Below are 25,724 nucleotides of genomic sequence, written 5' to 3' on the forward strand. Positions count from 1 at the left end.
CCCTTCCAGTAGTTCACAACGTGGCTGCTTGCTTCCTTCCACTCTGCCAGAAGCACATCTCTTTAATTCACCTTCTTTCCAGTGAAGCTGTGATTAGGTCAAACCCACTCAAGATAGTATCTTCTATAACACATCATATTTGCTGGTTATACAGGGCATGTAAACTAAGAATGGGAAATTTGGTACCACCTTAGACTCCTAAGTTAACAGCTTCCACGAGACTGTACTCCATGAATGCTTACTGATTTTGAATAAAACTCTTCCCCAGAGGCCATATGAGCAAAGTGCTGCCTGAGCCCGTGACATGGGATCCGCTAGTCCCATCCACTTTTTATAGTAGACTTTACAGGACAGGAATTCTCTTAGGCAGATAAATAGGTAAATTTAAAAATCTGCTAAAAGTTATAGACCAGATCTGTCACGTAGAAACTAGTCATCAAAGTCTCTTGTAGCATTCATTATTCATAGCTTAGACAAAAATGAGGTCAAGTCAATCACAGTGCTCAGGGGTAATCATTTATGATAGTGAAAAGAGCAATTAATTTCTATATATAAATATTAGATACACGTTCTACATATACTAATTACTTATTCTACAATTTGAGAAAATCCATTAGATACCCAGTTCAATTTCCACATGTAAAAATGATAATTGTAGTAATAATACAAATTATTGAAAATTTCAAAAGATTAAATGGACAAAATAAAGCAGTTATAAGTGCAATATTATGTTATTAGAATAAGTTATATGTTATCACTATAAGTGCCAATATCACTTGCTTGTCTTAATTAATGGATAACCATTACTTTCCCATGATAACTTGAATGTCCCATTTCAGGATATTCACATGTATTCTGTACCAAGGAGGATGAAAATTAAAAACAGAGAAATTTTTCAAAGAAACAGCAATAATTCATGAGGACTTCTAGTCTCTACCAGTCAAGAGGTATGGATATAATTCTCACCTGAATGTTATGTTCAAGAGCTACTCAGATATATTCTATGGATATTTACAGTATCCTTAAGGATATACTAAAATGAATATTGTATGGAAGAAGTTATCTGAACTGTCAAACTTCCAAACGTTTCCTGACCATGTCATAATAGCTACTGTGGAAGAAAAGGATTAACGGAAGCTACTGGAGCATCCCCCACTGAACAGTGAACTTTATGATTGCCTGTACTAGTATTGAATCTCATGGAGAAAAGACAGACTGGAAACGCCAAAAGGACTCAAGGTGTTCAGATTCCCCCTTTGCACTCTCCACCTTGGACCACTCTAAAAGGCAGGTGGGCTTTGCAGAGTGACAGCAAGTTTTAGAAGAGTATAAAGCTGTGATAACAATGCCCTGCAGTTCTGGGTAGTTCATTTATGACATCAATCAGTGTGCTTTGTTTCACTTCAGACAATGTTTTCCTTTGAAAAGGTGGGGTTTTTATTCTTTTTGTTTCTTAAATTAAACCTATTGTGTGTGTCACAATTGTGTGTGTGTATGTGATGTGTATAGAAGAGAAGGGAAAGGAAGGAAAGCAAAGTAAAAGAAAGGGGAGGGAAGGAAAAAGGAAAGGAAAATGGGAGGAGAAGGAGGGAGGGGAGCAGAGGGGAGTGGAAGGGAGGGAGGTGCAGATTGTGCTATAGCTCACCTGTGAAGATCAGAAAGCTACCTGTAGGGCTGGGTCTCCTACCTTCTGGGTCCCAGGAACCTGGCTCCACCCTTTGAGTTGTTAAGTGTTTTTGTATTATATACAGGATTACTTTTACCGACTCTTTAAATTCATAGAAATAATTTTGTGGTCATGGTAAATGCAGAAGATGGGGTAATAAATCTGAGGGACCCAGCTAAAATGTTCAAAGTAACATAGTAATTTTATATAAGTATTATTCATGAATTCACTTGTTTTTCTTCTGTCTCCCTTTTGTTATACACACATGGCTCAAGCTTACCGGCCTTCCAAATTCATAATCATACTCACTTCTCTCCTCTCATGTCTACTAACCCCTGTCCTAAAAGCAAAAGAACAGGAACTGTAACATCTACTTTGCCAAGTGCCAAAAATACAAAGGCGGTGTCATTTATAGGTTTGAATATAAAGAGACCTCCGAAGGCGATGACCACCAATAACATTTTTCTCTAGACAGCCACTTTGCTGTACTCCTGGGCTTCATAGTAGAATTTAGTGTAGGTTCCTTTCCTTTCAATGGTCTCCTCCTGGAAAGTTTCTCCCCTGAACCAAATTTCATAGCTTTACAGAATATTTTGGGACCAAGAACCTTATTGATGTTTCAAGAAGCAAGGTTTAAACCCACTCTCTTTATTTATTGCAGGTGGCACCTTCCAAATAACAACAGTCCACTTCTGGTATTACCAGGCAGTTTCTACCCAACCAACCCTGTTATAGATAACAACTAAATATGAAAGTAAACATGAAGTAAGACAGTTAACGCCACTACCTCTACCTCTAAACAGCAGTCACAGTCAGGAGGAACTAGAGGAATAGAGTTAGGGCAGCACACAAGGTCTGATTGCATGCTTTCCTTCCTGAGGTCAGTCTAGAGAGGTGGCTGAGAGTCAAATGGTAGCATGTACCAACTTTACATGTACTGACTAGAAGGACCAAAGCATCAAGTTTGGGAATAATGGCACATAAAGAGCAGGTGTGCACAGGGGATGCAGTGATTAGAGCAGGTGTGCATGGGGATGTAGTGATTAGAGCAGGTGTGCATGGGGATGCAGTGATTAGAGCAGATGTGAATGGGGGATGCAGTGATTAGAGCAGGTGTGAATGGGAATACAGTGATTAGAGCAGGTGTGAATGGGGATACAGTGATTAGAGCAGGTGTGAATGGGGATACAGTGATTAGAGCAGGTGTGAATGGGGATACAGTGATTAGAGCAGGTGTGAATGGGGGATGCAGTGATTAGAGCAGGTGTGAATGGGAATACAGTGATTAGAGCAGGTGTGAATGGGGATACAGTGATTAGAGCAGGTGTGAATGGGGATACAGTGATTAGAGCAGATGTGAATGGGGGATGCAGTGATTAGAGCAGGTGTGAATGGGGATACAGTGATTAGAGCAGGTGTGAATGGGGATACAGTGATTAGAGCAGGTGTGAATGGGGATACAGTGATTAGAGCAGGTGTGAATGGGGATACAGTGATTAGAGCAGGTGTGAATGGGGATACAGTGATTAGAGCAGGTGTGAATGGGGGATACAGTGATTAGAGCAGGTGTGAATAGGAATACAGTGATTAGAGCAGGTGTGAATGGGGATACAGTGATTAGAGCAGGTGTGCATGGGGGATACAGTGAGTAGAGCAAGTGTGCATGGGGATGCAGAGCAGGTGTGCATGGGGGATACAGTGATTAGAGCAGGTGTGCATTGGAGATGCAGTGATTAGAACAGGTGTGCATGGGGATACAGTGATTAGAGCAGGTGTGCATGGGGATACAGTGATTAGAGCAGGTGTGAATGGGGGATACAGTGATTAGAGCAGGTGTGCATGAGGAATACAGTGATTAGAGCAGGTGTGCATGGGGATACAGTGATTAGAGCAGGTGTGAATGGGGATACAGTGATTAGAGCAGGTGTGAATGGGGATACAGTGATTAGAGGAGGTGTGAATGGGGGATACAGTGATTAGAGCAGGTGTGCATGAGGAATACAGTGATTAGAGCAGGTGTGCATGGTGATACAGTGATTAGAGCAGGTGTGTATGGGGATACAGTGATTAGAGCAGGTGTGAATGGGGATACAGTGATTAGAGCAGGTGTGAGTGGGGATACAGTGATTAGAGCAGGTGTGCATGGGGATACAGTGATTAGAGCAGGTGTGCATGAGGAATACAGTGATGAGAGCAGGTGTGAATGGGGATACAGTGATTAGAGCAGGTGTGCATGGGGATGCAGTGAGTAGAGCTGGTGTGCATGGGGGATGCAGTGATTAGAGCAGGTGTTCATGGGAATGCAGTGAGTAGAGCAGGTGTGCATGGGGATGCAGTGATTAGATCAGGTATGAATGGGGAATGCAGTGATTAGAGCAGGTGTGCATGGGGATGCAGTGAGTAGAGCAGGTGTGCATGGAGTGCAGTGATCTCTTTGAAGGAAGAGAAGGTTATCCAAATTCCACAAGAGTTTTCTATTCAAATCTCTGGCTGTGTGAAATAGCCTTGAGGCTCTAAGCAGACTAGCTAGTACTTAGAGAAGAGGAGGTTATAATTTTAGAATCAGCCTGAGACAAACAAGCAAATTGGTAAAGAATTAACACTCCCCAGGACTTCCCAAATTTGAAAGTCTGTATGTATAAGGTTTCATTCAGAACACCGAAGATATATTAATATTAGAAATAAAGGGAACTAGGAATGTATAATCCACTATTGAGAGAAGAAGCAATAATTGAAACTGGATTTGAGATGACCCAGATATTAGGTATAAAATTCTCTGGCTCAAAGATGTAAAGGATTTATTCATAATGAAATAAGGGAGAATCTCAATTGTGAATTAAAGAAATACCAAACCCTAGAATAGAAATGACACTTAAAAGAATTAGTGAAGCTGAAAGTAAATGAAGGTATATATGGACTTCTAATGTTCTATAGAACCACACCAAAAATATAATGCCCACATATCTGGATTCTGATAAAGTCTATAAAATGAGACCTCAACCCTACACAAAGAACTATTGGCAACTGAGGAATGCAAAGAGTAGGAAAAATACTCTCCCCCAGGGAAGAGCACAGCAGTTGATTACCAAGTACCAATTATACTTAGACTTCATTTAGTAAAGCAATTTCCATGCACTTTTTAAAAACCTCGCTAACAATTCTAGTACCCAACAAATACAATAATAATACCTTTGTACTCATTGCCTACTTCCACAGGATTCATGTTTTTGATGTACTAGTTCTGATTTTTAGCCAGCTTCAAAATGGCTAGGAAGGTATACCACCAAGGCAATAAATTCCCATGTTGTTATCTCTCCCTACACCGCCCCCCAAAGTCTGCATTCTCCCAATATAACACCCTTGCTAATCTCCCTAAGATGCAACCTTTATCAATGGAACTATTTCCTAAAGTCAGTAATCAAAGTAATGTTTCATTTTTCTTCCAATTTTTTCCCACCTAAACATATTTTTTGGTGTATGCATATGAATACATCTGTGTGGGCAAGTGTTTATATATCTACATTCTTGTTTCTTTTAAAGCATATTCCAGCCATCTGTACTACTCCAACAATACTGAAGCTTAAAAGTGCCAATCATGGAAGTATTAGCATTTTTTCAAAGACAAAGTAAGCAACAGAAAACTTACAAGGACTGCAAGCTTCTTTGATGCTCTTGAGATTATTAATTATATGATTAAGGCAATGTGAGGCAGGGCAGCATCTGATTTCCTTCAAATGCCCTCAGTTTGGGAAAGTCACAACTAAAGTATGACTTAGAGGAAAGAGAAAGGGGAAGAAGGGAGGGAGGGAGGAAGGGATCTGGAAGGAAGGCTCAGAGGTGGGATGGGGGGAGAAGCAATGGAAAGCCTCGGGCACTATGACGAGGGTTTCATGGAGCAGCCATGATCACATCAGAGGAGATAATGTCAGTGCTTGAGGACTCACATGCAGAACATTTGGCTTAAAAGCCTGCCCTGCAAATGCCCTGATCTGCTGTATCCAGACAAGGTCTTGGCACCCCTGATTTGGAGGTGCAGCAGAAAGTGGCTTCTCACCTTGGATTAGTGAGTCTTTCAGGAGATCTTCCCTGCTGAGCCTTCTACTTAAAAGGAAGCTTAGCCTAATACTTCCTCATGGTGTTAACTTCCTCCAAAAATAAAGGCTCTTATGCAGTCTCCTTACTTTCAGAAGGCTTTTAGCTGTATTTTTAAATTTTGTTTTAAATGAGAGTTGAAGAGATGGCCTAGCAGCTAAAAGCCAGCTAGCTGTTCTTTAGAGGTCCTGGACTCAGTTCACAGCACGCAAAGGTCGGCTCAAAATGATCTGTAATTCTACTTCCAGGGGATCTGATACCATCTTCTGACCTTCATGGGTACCAGACATACACACAGTGCACAGAGATACATGCAAAAACACGCAAACAAACAAACAAACAAAAACATGACAAACAAACAAAAACACCCCTACATGCTTTTTTAATCATGAAATTTCCAAATTGAACTGCCTTGAGTTCTACCTTATCTGATGTTTCTACAGATAATAGTTTGTGCTGACTTTAAACTTGCTAAGTTCTTTCACATACTTCTAATGTATAATTTGGCTGGGCTTTTTTTTAATGCTTTTTTTTTTTAAATCTGTCTTGCAATCTTTATAGAAAGGAATTATATCCCAAACTCCCCCAAAGCTACTGATCTCTAACTGTTAAAGCATTTGGAAAAGGAGAGCCCTAATGTTGCAGGGTAGTTAACACTTCTAATTACTGATTACACCTTGCTTTGCATCCTGGGCATGCCTCCTTCCTCAGGTGTCTAACCACCTACAGGCTGTGGCTATATTTACCTCTGATGGGAGGCATATACAGAGCCTACCACAGAGGAGTTCCCTGTCACTCTGGGTGTACAAACACAAGGCCAATTAGCAAGAAACACATCTATAATTTGGGGCAAGCTTGCTCTATCAAATACTGTATTATCAGAATTCCCCAGCAACATCAATGTGAATCGGTGCCTAGGGGAACATAAATTGTGTTACTCAAAACACAAAGGATCGGTCACTTCCTAGTTGATTAAAAGGCCTGGACTTTAAGAATGCTACTTATTTCTGCCTTACAGTATATAATTAACAACAGATGAAAAGGGTGGTTTTTTTTTTTTTTTAAGTTTCTAAGGAATGTTATTTGATGGCATCAGACATTAAAGAAGCAATTTTCTAACATCAAAGTACAAAAACATAAGTCTTGGTAGTTATCATGTGATTAGTAGCTGGCCCTTGTCTTACTTGTCAGTGAGATGGAAAGTAACTGAAAACATAATTCACTACTGAATAAGTAAAGAGTTCATCTAAATGAAAAAAAATTATCATGCCCTCTGTGGGGGATATTTTGTATTTCTGCAGTAGAATCCAGAGTTCAAATCCACCCAAATACTCACATATTTGCTGAAGTAAATAGAAACTGAAGAGGTCAGCTCAGCCGTTAGAAAATTCCACTGGGCCCCTCACCCCCACCCCCACTCCCCAGCCCTCCCTGGAAGAGACAGGTAAGACAGCACTTAGGCCAGAAGGAGAGGCTGAGTAAGCGCCTACTACCCATTCCCTAAAGACCAATCAGTTTAAAGAATGTACTGTAACACCAATCATATTGTGCCGAGTTGCTGATGTTCTATTCTGCCCCTGGAAACCATATAGAAACTCGCCAACTGGGTCACCAGGGGTCACCACCTCTTTTTTGGATCTGGAGCGACCCCATTGCACTGGAACAATGAATTCCTCTTGCTTTTTTGCATGGATTCCAGCTCTGTGTGGTTCACTCAGGGGGTCCCTGGTAAGCTAAGGCTCACCAGAGTCTTACAAAATGACACACAAGGTACCCCGGCAAGCCACTGTGCAAGTGACACTCGTCTGGTAGGCTCTAAGTCATCCTTTCATCCGCAAAGATGATCTCATTTGAAGCTGGCCTGGAGCCACTTCACTTTAAGTGAAAGGAATAAGGAGAAGGAGTGAGAATGAGGTGGGTGGACAGAAGGAGAGAGAAAGAGAGAGTAGGAAATTCTGTCCAATCACATGTGCTTGACCACATGTCTTTTTCTAAAATGATTGTATGTTATAGGGAATAGCAACATGCTCTGGCATGTGGGGTTCTCCCATGTAACTTTATAAATGTTTCCGGAGAGAGATGGTTCATAAAAAGGGAAGAAACACATTGCTTACTTCGTTTTCTTTTCTTTTGTTTCATTTGTAAAGTTCTCCTGAATTTGTTTCATGGCCCATCAATGACCAAATTCAGCTTTAGTCTCTTGAACAACAAAACCAGAGAGAATTCTGGGTCAGTAAATGTTAGAACAAGGAGAGAGGGAAGAGGAAAGAGGGATGGAGGGAGGAAAGAGGTTGAAAAGAGAATAGAGGAAAATAGCAAACATTCTCCTACCCAAGGTGAGAAGCAGTCAGGCCCAGGAATGAGGAAGGACCTAAAAGCGGGCCTTGGATTGTGAGCTGTGGTACATCAAGGTCACACAGCAAGTATATATATGCTTGGGGTGGGAGAAGTGGGGTTCAGAGACCTGGAGGAAGCTTTCTCTGTTATTTATGCCTCATAAGTAAGGAGACTAGGCCTCTGCAACTCTAGATCAGTGATTGTCAATACACTTTAATACAGTTCCTCATGTTGTGGTGACCCCAATTATCATATTATTGTCATTGCTACTTCGTATCTTTTTGCTACTGTTAGGAATCATAATGTAAATACCCTATATGTGTGATATCTGATACATGACCCCTGTGAAAGGCTCATTTGAGCTCCAAAGGAATTTGACCTGCTGGTTGAGAAGCACTGCTCTAGGTGAAAATCAGGATTATTGGGGTATGGATGTGGTGACACAGGTTTGTAATCCCACCACTTATAAGGGAAAAGCAGGAAGATTGAGAATTCAAGGAAAGCCTACACTACATAGCAAGTTTGAGTCTAGTCCCAGCTACAAAGAATATTGTCTCAAAAATAAAAATAAAATCAGGGTCCCTGAAAGGCTAACAACTTCTCTGTAATGAGAATTTAAAAACAAAACAAAACAAAACAAAACAAACAAACAAAAAACCCTGTTCCTTAACATAGGTATTAAAAATAGGAATTAATTTCTTTACCAAATGCTTAAAAGGCATTAACTAGCTGCGGTAGTGCCTGCCAGTGAATCTGAAAGATCAGAGATACAAGGTCATCCTTACTACATAAGGAGGCTGAGGGCAGCCTGGGGCCCATGAGATCCCATCTCTAAAAGAAAATAAAAATCCACAGATGGAACTTATCCATCTGTATAGTGGCTTCATACACAAAGGAGAAGTGGCCTTGGGTTCTCGAAGTTATTGGCTGAGGACAAATGAACACAAGCCACTATTCATTGACTCCTAGAGCCTAGCCCCTGGTCCTCTGTACTGCCAGGCTGGGATTTCCTCCATCACCAGAGATGAGCAGCTTCAGCTGAAGCTCCAGGCTTATGCAGCCCATGCTCCATTTCACAGCACACTGACAGGTAATAGTGGCATCCTTGCCTCTATCTCTCCATGGTAATAGGTGACCCATGAAGGCACCCTCATGTGTCTATGGTATTTTCTCCAAGTAGGGACTTATCTAGCGCTTCTCTAGCCTACCATAAACTGCTTCTTATGCCTTACATATAAAAACATACATCCTTAATCCAAAGTAGAGGGGGCTCCGCTGTGTCATGCAGCATTATTTTGGTCTGAAAATTCACAGTTCTGTGGTATGTTGATGGTTTTCCTTGTCTACCTGTCCTTAAGTCCACTTCTGTGGCGAAGTTTGGAGAAAGAGGTTGCAAGTACAATACTTATTTTCTCCTAGTTTAATTCTAACTGGGGAAACGAAAAGAAAAGACGCAGGAATGACAGAGGGATCCAATTCTTTCCTTGGGCTCCTCTCCTAAGACCACCATACTTCTTTGTTTAATTCTGTCTGCCTGTTTCAAAAACAACCAAAGACAGCTAACTTTTAGTTCTAATAACCAGATTCTAATAACCTTTTATTTCTAATAAAAGAAATTTACACTCCATACCTGTAGATTATGTGTAAAATACACTTCTCTGTCATTTATATATTTTCCAGTAAAATATTAGTTGCTGTTTTCCCCCCTTTCCCCTCTGTAAACTTGTTTGTAAGCTACACCTGGAACCTGCTATAAGATACTACCTTTCCAGACTCTAGCCCCAAATCAAAACACATAAGAACCTGGTCTAAAATGCCCACTACTATCTCAGGCTAATACATTTTTAAAGGCTTCTGAATAAATGTGACATGTGAACACTTGTGTGGATTTTGACAATCATACAATAAAAAGTAAACCAGTGTTCTGTCAGGCAGGTGTGGTAGTGCACATCTGTAAGATGGGAGGCACTCAGGAAGCAGAGAAAATGAAAGGCAGTTCAAGGCCTGTGTCAGCTGCAGCTAGAGAACCTGTTTTAAGAATAATAACCTAATAATAACTTAATAAACAAACTTTCCCTTACCATCCCACCTCCCAGTCACTATACCAGCCCCAAAGTCAGCTGGCATTTGTCCTCTCAGTATTAGTTTTGTCACTAAATAAATCTTGTTGCTCTCCTACATAGAATCTAGATCTATAGGTAAAATCATATAACATTGTACATAGACAATATCTAAATAAAGTCCAACCACAGGGAATGGAAATGGCATGGGAGATGTGACACTGTAATACTAACCCAATACAGACTATTTTCTTTGCTCTGTAACCCCTGACAGACTGCTGAAACACTAGCCCGAGGGCAGAGGAAAGTATTCATAACCTAGACAAGAGTATCAGCACAAAATTCAGTTTTTCAGACTTTCTTCTTTATGAAAGAACCAAATTTGAAAATACACCATAGTCATGCAGAAGACAGCAGAAAATGAAACATAAATGCTCTAACAAGGCTGTATAGGGGTGTATGTATGAGCTCACCCCCACCCCTTCCCTTCCCCTGGGCTGATTTTCCCACAGGAAGGAAGAGATTAAAGGATGGATTACTTCACACACTATAAAGGTCTCTAGGCTGACCCCACTCTTAGAGGGGACTCTTTCAGAGGAATAATGCCATAAAGAACGGTGAAAACCCACAAGCCACCCCTTCAGAGGGCTCTCATTCACAGCCCCCATTGACTGCCATGGCCCCTCTTAGGGAATTCAAAATAATTCACTGCCCACCAGAATACGGAGTTCACAGAGAGGAAGAAAGTGGCAGAGCTGCTTTGCATCTATTTGATTTTTTTTTTTTAAAGGAACGTGAAGGGGGTTAATCTTCTACAAGTCCAGTCATGTGCTTTCACAAAGAACCAAGAAGGAGTCGCAAAGCCTCCCCCGACTCCACAGGAAGCTCTTTCTTTGTGCCCTCTTTTCTACACGCATCTGACAAAGACACTAAGTGTCTCCTGCCTGGATTCTGAGGTGAGAGAAGCCACGATGATGTCATCGCTGCTGAAGAGTGCTGTGAGCTGAGATAATGAAGACCTCTGCGCCCAAGGCATTACCTTTGCCTCAGTGCAGACTTCCGAAACTTCCAAATACCTCAGGCCCCTAGTCATTGGAAGGGGCAGTATGTTTCTCTTTATCTTCTGAACTATTAGGAAGAAATCCTCACAGAACATGTTTCCTTCTCACTACACATAGCCTTGAGTTTGGTGAATTGGTAACACTGTGCCAGAATGGAACTGTTTATTCATAGACTTAAAGGGGGACAAAAGATCATGCTTTTTATGAGGAACAGGTATGCTATTAAATTAGCATCCTTGCTATTTAAATTCCCAGAACTTGGTAGGAAATATGTCATTACATAAACTGCAGCAACTCCCCATCCTATTAACCCTGAATATATCTATAAACATGGCTTTAGGAGCAAATTAAAGTGTTCAAGAACATTGAGGGCAGTTAGTCACTAACACTTTTTATACCATAGACTATTCTGAAAATATTTGAGAAAATATGGAAACTTACTAAGAGAGAAGTCTTGATGGACTCAATTATCCACATACTTAGAAAACTACATAAATAAGATAGAGGCCTCCTGCCAGTAGGGAAGCCTGATTCACAGGCCACAACTGCAGCTCTGTCTAAGACCTGTCGGAAAGAGTTTAAGTAGAGCAATGATTTTCCTTAAGAGATTTGACTTTCTCAAAAGACACTAATTTCTCCTATAATCTGATTCATAGTATATTCTTCTTCTCCAATTATATATAATGCTGCCCATGGAAAAATAACCTCCATTTATTCTACATAAGCAACTTGAGGATTTTTTTTTCCCAAAGACTATTATACAGTTCGTCAAAATAAAAGGTGAGGGCCTGGAGAAATAGTTCAGCAGTTATGGGCACATGTTGTTCTTGTAGAGGACACAGGTTCAGTTCCTGGCACCCACAGTTCACTTATAAGTCATCTATAACTCTAGTTTCAAATTTCTGATGCTCTCTTCTGGCTTCTTCGGGCACTGCACAAACATAGTACCAGACATATCTACAGGCAAAAATACCCATACACATAAAGGAAAACTAAGTGAATCTTAAAGGAAAAGATGATCACAAATTAAAATAGAAAAGCCATGTGCACTGGGGACTTTGGTATACTATCTCAGTCCTCAGCTGTGAGACACTGCCTTCCTCCTTCAGATCCTACAGAATCTAAGACAGATAGGGAACTTATTGCTCATGGAGCTTCTTGTGTTTTCCAAGGGATGTAAGAAGCAAGGGATACATTCTATTGTTCTGAAAGGAACAGAGAGGCAGTCTAGTGAATACAATTACAAAATATAAGTCTGGGTTTAAAAAAAAAATGCTTAGGAGACACTCTAGTATACCCCAAATAAAAACTATCTAGGAGGAAGTGAGAGTCACTAAAGAAGACTAAGGGAAAAAATGGTGGGAAGATTGAGGACATGAGTGAAAAAAGATTACATTTTATCCAACAGGCAATTTTAAGCTAGATGATGGCATACAATATTGTAACTCGTAATGATCACCACACCTATAATAAGTCTCCAGAGAAGCCTCAAAAACAGACTACTTATTATAGAAGCATACATAATGATACTCACCAGAACACAGAGAAATGACATGATTTTATATACTTCCCTTTATTGTGTTCTTTGTAATTCTTACATCTGGATATGTACTATAATATATAATGTCCATGTTCTACAATATAGCAATGATAGCAATTTATTGGTATGTGTTCATACACGTGTGGAATGAGTATACAATGCACAAAGCATGATATATAACTTCCCACCTCTAACATGGCCAAGACAAACAGGCTCAGAAATAGAATAGCTAGGGGCCTGTGGGACAAGTGGACCATGCCACCAGACAGGAGAACTAGTAAGGAGAACTAGTAAGGATGAAGAAGGTTCAAGATCCCAGGGAACCAGCTCCCTGCCAAGTTCTACCTATCCTGGAACACATAACTATAACATCCATTGAGAGGACCATGACAACAGGTCACATAGCATAGAAACCTGGAGTTCTCCAAGCTAATGAAGTATCCAGATAAGCCTCAAGTGTTTAGCCGATGAGCTTCTCTTCCTAGGCATTCCTCCCTGCAAAAGGTATTTAATCCCTGGTTCACCTTGAGTATGATGTATGCATTCACACCTGCCATCAAATAAAGCAGTTTGGACATGCAGGGACCATCTCCATCATCGAGGATCACCACAGGAGGCAGACCTTTGTCATAAAGAGCCACTGCCTAAATCTCCTGGGGAAGACCTTCTCTTTTTCAGCCCTCTTACTCAGAGCCAATCCGGAATCTGCCTCATCCTGAGCTCAGCTGTGAACAACCATTCTCAATCCCCCCCCCCCCCCCATGATAGACATTGTCCTCTGAACTCTTAAGTGGCTTCTTGTTGAGCATTTGGTCACAAAAATGATAAAAGTGACTAATACAAATGCTTGACAATTCTTTACAAGAGTACTGGACCACCATAAGGGAAAGATATATTAAAACTAATAAGAGTTAACTTATAGTTGAGCATGTAGTAAGTATAAGGAAATGAAATGAGATTCTTTATTTCGGTGTTTTTAAAAAGTCTATGAAATATGCAGTATTGTTTTCCCACTTTAAAATGAGTAAATTGAGACTTTGGTAAATTAAGTAACATTATCAAGGTCATAAAGCTATTTGGTACATGTCCTTAGGAAAAAATATACTGCATACAAAACATATTTATCCATCATTCACAGCTTAGACTTATATCTATAAAGTAGAGTTGAGTTATGAGTGTCTTTAGGTACTTTTTAACTTTTGGTTAAAAATAGTTAAAACTATACTTTTAAAACTATATTATCAGCATAGTTGCCCACACTTTAGTCTTCTATCCTCAGAAATAGGATCTTTTCTTATCTCCCCAACATTGTATTTTACTCCAAACTCAGGCATCTTTCAACATTCATGTCTAGTTGCTCAGTGTAGCTTGCACTAGTACTTGAAAGTTGTACAAAATTAATTTCAAGATGTCTCACTGAAATCTTAACTGAACAACAGCTTAGTTTCAATCAGTTATGTTTTAACCAGTTTTTTAACTACAGTATAATGTTAGATGATAGATCACATGGCTAGGTATACAATGAACAAATAATTATCTTGCATCACAATATCCTAGACGTTTGTTTAATTTTCTTCGGCAGTATATCTTCATGTACTTTGAAAGCATTCCATCTTAAAAACTGACAGGAATTAGCTAATGCAATCTCTTTTACTTTTTCTGTGAGGTAGAAAATAATAACATCCATAAAAGGGATAAGTGCTAGACAGTCCAATATCAAACAAACAAACAAACAAAAAAAAACCCATCAATTACTGTATTTGTTTATTACCACCAGTACTGAGACTAGTTAATTAAAATCCAAATTTAAAATTAACTCAAGAGATAAGATTCAAATGACTGAGCCTATTTTGACAAAATATCCCCAGATAACTATATTCTAAGACATTTTACATGATTGAAGTGACTCTATGAAACAACCGTCATAAAAATATCTAGAAATTTCCAGAGGGTAGTATGAAACAGGACTGATCAGAAAATGTGTGTCATCCTGTATTCATGGAACATGGTCTTATATTAAGCAACTCTATATCTATGTCATGTTAGAGACTTGTGAGTAGAAATATGGGGGAGGTTCCAAGGAACTAAACAATGAGCACAGTGGCATCCAGCCCCCCATTAGCATATTAATTTTTTTGGTTGTACCTCAAATTGCAAATGGGCTTTAGTCACTAGATCTGGGTACCTATGGAACAGAACTGCCATCAAGTGTGGTCTTATTTCCCCTCTGTTTTTTGAAGACAATCCATAAACATTAAAATAGATATACTAAAGGAAACCTGGAGATGGTATTTCTGTCACTTTTAACACTTGTTATTCTATCATTGGACAAAACGAGAAAAATCTTCAGAAGTATATGATCTCATAATGACAATGTGACACTCTATGATTTCCATAAAAAAATTTACTCAGTCATTTCTCTATCACTGATAAATGTATCATGCTCCTGTCATCCCTAGAGAAATAAATTCAATAACTCAGAAAACCATCTACAGGTTCAATTAATCCCTATCAATGTCTAAATGGTAATTATTGTAGAAATAAAAAAAGCAGTCCTAAAATAAACACTTTCTAAGAACCACAGAGGACCTGAATCGCTGACAAGAAGTACCAAAGAAAGTACGGAACTGTAAACTGATAGAAGGAAGTACAGTGGAAAGGATTTACCATCTTGTAATGATTTCTTCTAAAGGGCCCCAAGGAAGATAGACAACAAAACCAAATATAGGGATGTGGGACAGTCTTAGTTTCTTTTCCTGACATAGTGATAAAAGTATTCAGACAGAAGCAACTGAAAGAGAAATAGTTTATTTCCACTCAGAGTTCAGAGGCATTATGGCAGGGAAATCAAAGCTAGGACTCTGAGGCAACTGGGTATCCACTGTAGTCACTCTGTGAACTAAAATGAGTGTCCATTTAGAAACTGCTGCTACTTAACCTCTTTGCTTCACACTTACTTAATTCCCAAGATGTAAAGCATGACATTAATTGTAGTTACCCAAACTGTTGTATCATAACTGGCATAAGATTGTAACAGGAAGAAATGGAGTTGAGTGATACTCTTGAGCACACTATAGTGAGCTGAACAATAACTAGAAAGATCTTTAAAACTCATCAAAGAGCTGGGCATGGTGGCGCACGCCTTTAATCCCAGCACTCAGGAGGCAGAAGCAGGCAGATCTCTGAGTTCAAGGCCAGCCTGGTCTACAGAGTGAGTTCCAGGACAGCCAGGGCTATACAGAGAAACCCTGTCTCTTAAAACAAACAAGCAAACAAAAAAAAAAACCTCTCATCAAACATAGGTGGTTTATCAGGGACCCTGCATAGGACTGACCTAGGACCTCTGCATATGTTACAGTTGTGTAGCTTGGTCTTCTAGTGGGACTCCTGACAATGGGAGCAGGTGTTGTTTCTGACTCTTTTTGATGGCATTTGGAACCCTTTTCTTCATACTGGGTTGCCTCATATCCAGCCTTAAAATGAGGAGAGGTACCTATCATACTGCAATTTGATATCCCATGTTTGGTTGATATCCATGGGAGAGGCCTGCCCTTTTCAGAAGAAAAAGGGGTAGAGGGAGAGAGAGAAGGTTGGGGGTAGGGGCTGGGAGATGAAGATGGAGGGACAACTGTGGTCAGGATATAAAATATAAAATTATTATTATTATTAAAAGATGGGAGTTGTAATAAAAATAATCAAAATGGTTACTATTATAATTATTTTGTGCAATATCCATCACTCACATTGCAAATATATAAAAATTATCCTCATATCTGCCAGATATGCCCTTTGGTCTAAGTCTGAACTGACAGCCTTTTAGAATATTTCTTCTTGAATTTAAGGAGAGATGCCAGCAAGGAATGCAAAGTGCTCTATGGATCATAGATCATGGCAACCCTACCTGAACCACACTCATGTTTTTTAAATGTTGCATAGTTATAAAAGAGGATTGGATATTAACAAAAGTTTATAGTAGTATAGTTTTTCCAGACTGCTTAACTGAATTCTTCTTCTTAGACAATAATAGAGAAGCCAGTCTTTAATACTGACAATGGCTGTCAAGATACTAGATGAAAAGCTGCAGCCAAGTTCATGTAGTGAAGAAAGACAGTGGACACCACCATCAAAATCCCTTGCTTGCTCTGTTGACATGTCATTTAAAATTATAAATGAAGAGCTTAAGTACTTAAGAGATTAATGTTAGGTCTAGTATTCCAATTTCTTATTTCTTACACGTCTGTTTGATGGCATTTTATCAATACAGATATCAAACTGTACAAGACACTAATAAAGCCATACTTTTCAAAAATAAGTAAACAAACAAATAGATAAATAAGTTTTTAGCAGTCGCTATCTTGTAAGGAAATTAGACAGCACAAATACATAAAATTAGGTAGCGTATAACATATGGAGAAAAATTCATGGGGGTTCTGAAACTGAGGACCAAACTTGGAAAACATTTCAAGGACTACATAGGTTTAGTTTTTGAACAGCAACATTAAAGTAAGTTCCTGTGTAAGTTCATCGATGCTTTATATTGTTAATATTCATAGCTGAGAAGTTACATATTCTAATTCAAGAAAACAACTTATTATCATTTATGTTTAGCATGTGAAAATTCCTTAAATATCATTGGCTCTGCTTTCTGGTTACTTTATGGAATAAGACAGTCTTCATATTAAATTAATTTTTGTATAATTATTATAAACACACAGACTGAAATATACTAAAAGATCCTTCATATATGATTAGTATTTCCATATTCACACATGAGTTCAATAGAAGTACCTCCACAAATGATCCTCAGATGAGATTATAAACAGTGGTTGAGAAAATTTATAATCTAACACTACTAAAAAGAATGTTTGCTCAGTGGCATAGCTTTGTATTATAGTAATATAATTTATGAATCATTTACTAATAAAATATATACTGAAAATAATTTATGTCATCCATAATTTCCTTTTACAGAGTTCATCAAGAATTCTCTTTGATCCCCTCACAGGTCATGAGAATCTCCCAAAGCAAACGACTGGGGCACCTATTCACACGTCTAAAGCCAAAGAAGACTCTGCATCAACCCAGGCCCGAGCCTCTCCAAGACTAAGTCTTCCCATAACTCCTGCTTGCTCTGTAGTTTCACTTCCCAGTAACCAGGAGCAACTCCTAAATCATTTCTGACCATCCATGTTTCCCACCTGCGACAAAGACACTCCTTCAGGGCACCATGACAACCACACCAGCAACACAAACACTTGGGTTCCTGTAGGAAAATGAAAAACTCTGAAAGAGAGCCAGGAGATAAAGGCTTGTTTCCCACTGGTAGGAAGTAATTACAAAAATTACTTTAACACAGAGCTACTGGAGAATGAATAGCTTGTAATGTGAGGAGAAAAGCTTAAGGCCTAGAGACTCAACACAAAATATGGAAAGCTTAGGGATGCCATGTAAACACCCCCTTACCCCTGGACTGTGTGGAACAAACTGCTTAGCATGGCAGTGTGAGCAGTCTTAAGGGCTGGGCAGGGTGTTTGTTTGTCTGTCTGTTTAATCTTAGTTTGGACAAATGATTGAATATTGGAGGTTGATTTTGACTTCATATAATTATTAATTACAATATCATAGAGTCACACAGAAAATTGGTTTGTACAGACTACAGATGTCAAAAAGTGAATAATTCCCCAATCACAGAGAAGTGAATCAAACTCTCCCACAGATGTAGAGACTGGGATGATATCAAGATCATGACAATGTGAAGCTTCTCTATCATAAGCGTGCCAAGCTTCTGTTTGTCACTAGCTAGAAGGATAGCACTGAATCCTAACAGGTACAGGAAGAGCTATAGTTTACCCAAACTGCCAACTCTGCACTGACCGTAACTCACAGTGACAACATTAATGGAAGTCTCAATGTACAGCAGGTGGTACTTGCCTATGCATGTGGGGCCAGAGATTAGCTTTGGGTATCTTCCACTATTTCTCTCCATCTCAATTTTTGACATGGGGTTTCTCATTGAATCTGGAGCTGGCCATTTTGGCTGGGCAGCCTGGCCAGTTGAGTTCCCAAGATCTACCTCTCTCCATTTCACCAGAGTAGGTGAAATACTTCATTAAGTAATTATGAGAATATATATTGCACATTTGGAGCAAAGCTGAAGTTTAATACAAGCTGTTTTAATACAGGTTTAAACATAGGCAATAAGGCAGTGAGAGTGGGTGCTTAGCAAAGAGCAGTGCCATGAAGACACTGCTGCTGGCTTCTCCAGTGATTGTCACCCACACAGGCAATTATAAAATGTCCTCAGTGTTTCCAATGGATCTTCAAAGATCAACCCATTATCCCATGTCATCTTCACCAAGGCTTATTCTACTCATATTCATATGCCCTAATTCAGGGATTTCTCAAATTAGAATTCTGAGATATGTCAGATCCTTGCCTCTCGTGCCTCTCCCAACCCATAAGATCCATTCTATCACAAAACCCTATCATTTTCACTCCAATTTCCACTCGCATCTGGCACTGTTGCTGTATCTCATACTTGTTCTCTTGATACTCATCACTATTGTCTAGGCCATAATCTTTTTTTTTTTAATTTAGAACAATTACAAAAAAATTCCAACTCAGAAATTTGGCACATCTGAGTAGGTGAATTACAAAAGGCTTCAAAACGTAACCAAGGAATTATTGGGTAAATAGAAAATAGGATAAAATGTTTCTACAGGCTCTAGTGATAAGCTCTGCAGGGTTACAGGTAACCACTTGTGAATCAATATTTCCCCTGATAACTTGGTGTCAGAAAAATGACAAAGACATGTTCCATATATCTGTTTCTCCCTTTTTATACCTTAGCTTTTCTATTGTATTTCTCTTATTGCAACTCGTTGACACATCTTCTCAGATGGACTCTTGACTGAATCCAAAATTTATACTTGGACTATACGTCATCAAAAAAAAAAATACTGAGGCTCCCATCCTTTGACTAGAAGAGAATTAGGAGGCTCTAGATTGGTGTTTAAACTTATGAATCTGAACTCTCCTTGTGCTAGGGAAAAAAGTTAAATTTTTGATACAAATAGCTAAGTATTCTTTAAAACAAGTGTTCCATGTCTGAGCTATACCCCTACCTTACTTCCATTCCACTAAACCGTGTGGGATTGGTTCTAATGCTTTATCTTATTTTTGGCTTCCAAAAATCCATGCTTTAAGACCTTAGTGTCCCTGCTCCAGCTGGCTTAGATTGATAATAAAAAATTGCCATATAGCCATTGACCATAGAGCCATTGGCTGGGCAGGGTGATGGGGACTTTTAGACTGCACAGCTGAGGGGCCAGGAGAGAGACAGGAGAGACAGAGAATTGTCCAGGGAAGGTGAAAGATGAAACTTAAAGGCCTGCTGGCATGTAAGAATCTAGGAAAGTGGCCCTACAGGCCACTTCCCTGATTGGGTCTGGGGTAACAGAGATGAAATATAGATTTTAAAAGATGTTAACACCGGAATACAAGAGGGGAGTGTTTGGTAGCCATGGGGAAGATTAGAAATGCCCAACCATTGAGCTAGTCAAGACATATCAAAATTAGCTGGCGTGTGTGTGTGTGTGTGTGTGTGTGTGTGTGTTTGATTAGCAAATAGAGAGAGCTCTTGGGAGGGTACGTGTGTGTAACCCACCGGGAACCAAAGTAGTTTAACAAATTCACTCCTACTACAGACAGTGTGCAATGTGGCAGGAAAGAAATCACTATTAAAAATTATTTAGAGATTCTTGGATGGAATACACACATGACATGATATTAGATTGGGAGGAGTGGAGAATGGCTTCTTAATAGGTTACACATTTTGTCTAATCCACATGGAAATTTCTTAAAGAGTTTGGGCTCAGAGATGCTGGGAGCCCCTACTGTGCAAAGAGATGGCTGGCTGCACAGAAGAAGGCAGAGAGAGGCAGAGAAGCTGCCTAATACCCACAACCAGATAAATAAAGGATAGAGATATACAAAATTTGATATAATTGTTTTTAAGAATAGAAGGGAATATAATGATGATTGTTTAAATGTCCTTAAGTATACATAAATGAATAAATATTTTGAGGCTTTTGATCATAAATTATAGGTTAAAGAGCAGGGAATAAGTAGAAAAAACTTTCCTCAGACAGATAATAGAAGCTTATGTTAATTCAAGTTATCTAAAGGGGCATATGTACCCATAGATAGACTAATCTCCATAGAAGGGAGGATATAAGTATATATAGATGAATAAATAATTGAAGCTTTTGATCTTAAATTATAGGTCGAAGAGCAGGGGAAGGCAGCCTAGCCTATATTAGACAGGAGAAACTTAGGCCTTGATCTCACTATTAAAATTTAATCTTATAAGAACAAAACAGATTATGGAGGAGCACTATCTCATCAAATAATGTTTGTCTATATTGCTGCCATTGCTTTAAGTTGTTTTAATTAGCAAAATAAAGATGATTGTATGTTTGGTGATATGATTTTAAAATTCCTCTGAGACAGAGGTCAAGCTATACCTTTAATGATTTCCAATTACTGGACCAGGAATTATCTTGGGAGACAGGCTCTATATTTGTGGTGACAGGAAAGGGAGAAAGGACTATGGACCCCTTCCAGAGTGATATGGATCAGATATAAGGGGGAAAGACACCCTGAAAGTCTTGGCCAAAGAAAAGAAAGATTCAAAGAAAATCAAACAAGACAGGCAACTTGATTTGCTGATTCCTCAACATGGAAGAGCCCAATAACTAGATTAGACATAAAAATGTCTCAGTCAAAACTTCAGCTAAAATTAGACGATTAATCTTGTTGGTTGTGGAATCTGTATGATTCCTTGTGCCACCCTTCACATCACATGAATGAAGATTTATTACAATTGGATTTTGATAAAATTAACTCATAAAAAGTACAGTTGTCTTTCACCTGTTCAAACAAGTAGCAAAATTTCACCCTTAACTGATCTGTGCATCTTGCAAAATCCATATGAATATTTTTATAGTACTAAAATTTTGGTTATGAGATTCATATACTATAGAATGTAAATATTACAGCAATGGAATGAATGGGCACTAACATTTATAGCAATTGATACTGTAGGGGAATGCAATGGAGTGATCAGGTATAGCTTATAGGATCTTTTCTTGTTTGGAAGAGATATAAGTTAAATTCTTCTGTTGATATAAACTTGGGCCCAGGCTCCACTACACCAAACAAAATGAGAAAAACTTCAGATGTCATAACATTTACATTTCCCATCCATTTAAAATAAAATCCTACAGGATCTAACTTCTATCTCCCTTAAACAAAAATGATTATCTGTTTGTCTATATATCCTGTGCTTTCTAGACTTTAAACAAGGCTTAATGATTATAGATTTAAGGGATGATGAAAACAACCTATACATCAATCAAAAGAACCTCATTGGCATGTGCTTTTATGAAATATGGAAGCTGAATGGATGTTTAATCAAGGTTTTCTTTCATTTTGCATGTTGGAGGTATTTTATACCAGGGATTATATCAGTACACTTCATGGTTTACTTTACAAGCTGTCCTGTAAAACTCTGGTTACTTAAGCTGCCTACCCCTGTGGTAGACGTCTTCAGATACATCTCTGGGAGGCTGCTCCACTGCTGATCTCTTGTAGACAACGTGAATCCTTCCATTTTCTTCATCCATCTGCTTCCCTCTCTCCAAGGGTTCAATGAAATACTCTTCATCATCGCTCTTTATCATCCCAGCCTAAAGAAAGCATACAATGTGTTCATTTTAAAATTAAATATCGTTTTCAGTTCACAAGTATAGCAAGAGCGTAAGTCATGAGAATGGTTTTTCTGTCTGATTATAAATTAAAGGCACTTAAATTATACTAGGCATTCTTATATATTAGGAATCCACACACATATATACATATACATACATACACACACACACACACACATATATATACATATACATACAACAAAGAAAATTCATATTGAGGCTGGTGAGATGACTCAGCAGTTAATGTCATTACTGATCTTCTGCAGAGTGCCCAGGTTTGGTCTCAGTCCCCACATGGTGGTTGGCGACCCCTTGTAACTTCAGTTCCACACAGCTAAATGCCATCTTCTGGTGTTCAGGCGCATGTGTGCACATATATGGTACAAATATATACACCCAGGCACACTCAGTCACACACACAACTTTAAAAAATATTCCAGGAATAAAAAATCGATAAGAGGTAAGAAATACCAAGTTTAAGCAGCGTAAAAATAAAATCACATGATACAACCATTTCACCAGAGTACCAAAAAAGGTATATCCTATTTGGTATTTCTCACCAAAAAGAATCTTCTATTACACAGGAACTCAAAAAAATTCCGATTTTCCCTGATGACATGTGGATCCTTTATGAGGCCTGCTATATTAATTCTGCAACTCATTTTCATCTCCCACATGGTCATTAATGTGTGAGAGATGTGAGTTGTGTACCATATCCCATCGCTATCGTTAACTGGCTTTGGAGGAAATCCCCTACTTCCAATATTTGTTAGCCTGGAGAACTCATACATATTCATTGCTAAAATGTTCAGTTGTCATTAACAGCAGAAAGTATTGTTAACTAGCTAATCTTACATAACATTAATCTATTGTACTCTGTGTGTGTATATATATATACATATGTATATATGCACATATACATATACATATATATATACATATGTACAACACATACATTTATAAATACACATACACACACAACATTTATGAGTTGAAATTTCATTGTTTGCCTTTTTTAGTCTTTGATTTTCTTCCAAGCCATTAAATCACCAAATCTTGTGGTTTATTTTTTACTTATGTTTTTAAAAAATAATTCCAGACATGTACAGAGGGCATGCTGATTACAAAACTCCTCCCCTAGCTGACATGGTAGCTGTAGATGGCTTTAGTTCCAGCACTGAGGCAAAGGCTGACAGATTTTTGAGAGTTTGAGGCCATCCTGGTCTACATAGTGAGTTCAAGGACAGCCAGGGCTATACAGAGAGATCCAGTCTCAAAACAGCAGCAATTAAAATCTTACCTTCTCTAGTCTCCCTCTTACCTAATTTGCCTGCCCCCTCTTTATAAATCCCACATTCTTGTGTCTCTTTCTTTTTCTTTTTCTTTTTCTTTTTCTTTTTCTTTTTCTTTTTCTTTTTCTTTTTCTTTTTCTTTTCTTTCTTTTGAGGCCCACAGAGTTTAACCAGCATCATTTGTGTATCCATTGAAGACTGGTGGCCTACTCGCTAGGTACACAACTGAAAAGACATGGCTGTGCTTCTGCCAGACCCCACTAGTAGCCGATAGTTCAGAAGGGAGGGGTAGGGATGTCAGAAGCAGGTAAGGACTGTGAGCACTGGGCAGTGACTACTAAGCCACTTGAAAGTAAGAAGGAAGACAACGACAAGAATTATCCCATTTGCTTCTTTAAGATATTTCTCTATATATTATAGGTGAGCATTTAAATACCAGGCACCAAAATAATACTTTTCCCCAGTAAAGTGCAGGTAAAACTCAAACTTCAAACTGAACATCTCCCTTAGGATACAAGGTACATTTAAGCAAGCTTGGGACAGAATCAGTGGCAAGGTGAGAGGTGGGATCTGAGGCTCAGCTTTGATCTGATTGTAGACCTTTGATTTGATTTTTACATAGACCTTTGTGCCAGAAGTTTCATGACATATAGTATTGACAGGTGATTGGATTTAAGAGGTAAAGCCTAGCAGAAGCCAGCTGTGTTGACCACAGCACCTTCAGAAGTGACTTCAGCAGAGATCAATGTAGTCCTCGTGGAAGAAGCAAGTTGGTTCTGGAGAGAGTGGTGTGTTTCCAAGTGAGGCCCCATGTGCTTGATGCTTTCTGCATTCAGCTGTTTCCCCTTCTGCTTGCCCACAATGTGGTGACACGTGGGGGACCTTGCCAACCAAGAAGATCCTGTTCTTTGGATTAGATTCTTGCAACCAGCATCATGACTAAATAATTGCTGTTCCTTTATAAAGACCGAGGCTTAGAGATTTGCTATAGCAGTGCAATAGAGAGGAAATGCTAGCACACATGATCTCTAATGTGGACGTGCAGGAAATGTGAGTCTGAACTCCCATTAATTTAAAGGAAACATTATCCTAACGTACTGCTTAAAAAAAAAAAAAAAAAAAACAGAAAATAAATTGCCAAAGACATGCCTCATCTACCCTCTAGATTCAATCTAGCAAAGCAAAACATACAAGCCTAAAGAGATTCAAGAAGCTGGTAACCAAAAGTCCAGCAACATGGTTGATGAGCGTGAAATCACATTAGGGCACTGCCCCTTTCATGACCTCACGGAACACAACAAAATAAAGTCAAGGGCTATTTTTTAGTTTCCTTTATTTTTGAGATCATAATATAATTACATCATTTCCCCCTTCCCTTTCCCCTCTATAAATCCACTCATACCCCCCCTTTACTCTTTTTCAAATGAATGGTCTTTACTTTTCTTGTTGTTACATACATATATATATTCCTCATCCCTCATCAAGAAGACTTCTCTTTGCAACAGACTAAAACAATTATAGAAAGCCACACCAATCAAAATGCAGTTCTGGGGAGCTCAATTCCAATGGACACACCTACAAAACACACCTACATTGAGGTTTCCATGGAAGAGGAGGCAGAAAGGTTCAACGAGCCAGAAGATCATGGAGTTTGCTGTAAGATTGCTTCTCCAGATAATATCAGAGACTGGTGACTTTTAAATCTAAATTATCTAATACGTACTTCTGTAGACTCACCTTAGCATATACCATAGTACATTATTCACAGCATCTCAATTTCAAGTAGCACAGAGGGCAAAGTTGCTCTCTCTAAAATAATCTCATTCTTTTGGACAAATGGCAATCGACTACAAATCACCTGACCATGAAAAGGCTCAAAATACCAGGTGTTTCCTTATGGCAGTTC

General features: G+C 38.9%; 1 protein-coding gene across 3 annotated transcripts in view; it reads right to left on the reverse strand.

Annotated features, from left to right (window-relative positions):
• Positions 1–25,724, reverse strand: part of Adamts3 (a disintegrin-like and metallopeptidase (reprolysin type) with thrombospondin type 1 motif, 3) — a 209,828-nt gene that overhangs the window by 79,096 nt on the left and 105,008 nt on the right. For all 3 annotated transcript variants that reach the window (NM_001081401.2, NM_177872.2, XM_017320931.2), the window contains exon 4: positions 22,349–22,505. In NM_001081401.2, the coding sequence (NP_001074870.1) occupies positions 22,349–22,505 (157 nt within the window). The remainder of the gene's footprint in view (positions 1–22,348; positions 22,506–25,724) is intronic.

Source organism: Mus musculus, chromosome 5, assembly GCF_000001635.26.
Source record: "Mus musculus strain C57BL/6J chromosome 5, GRCm38.p6 C57BL/6J".
NCBI classification, from domain to species: domain Eukaryota; kingdom Metazoa; phylum Chordata; class Mammalia; order Rodentia; family Muridae; genus Mus; species Mus musculus.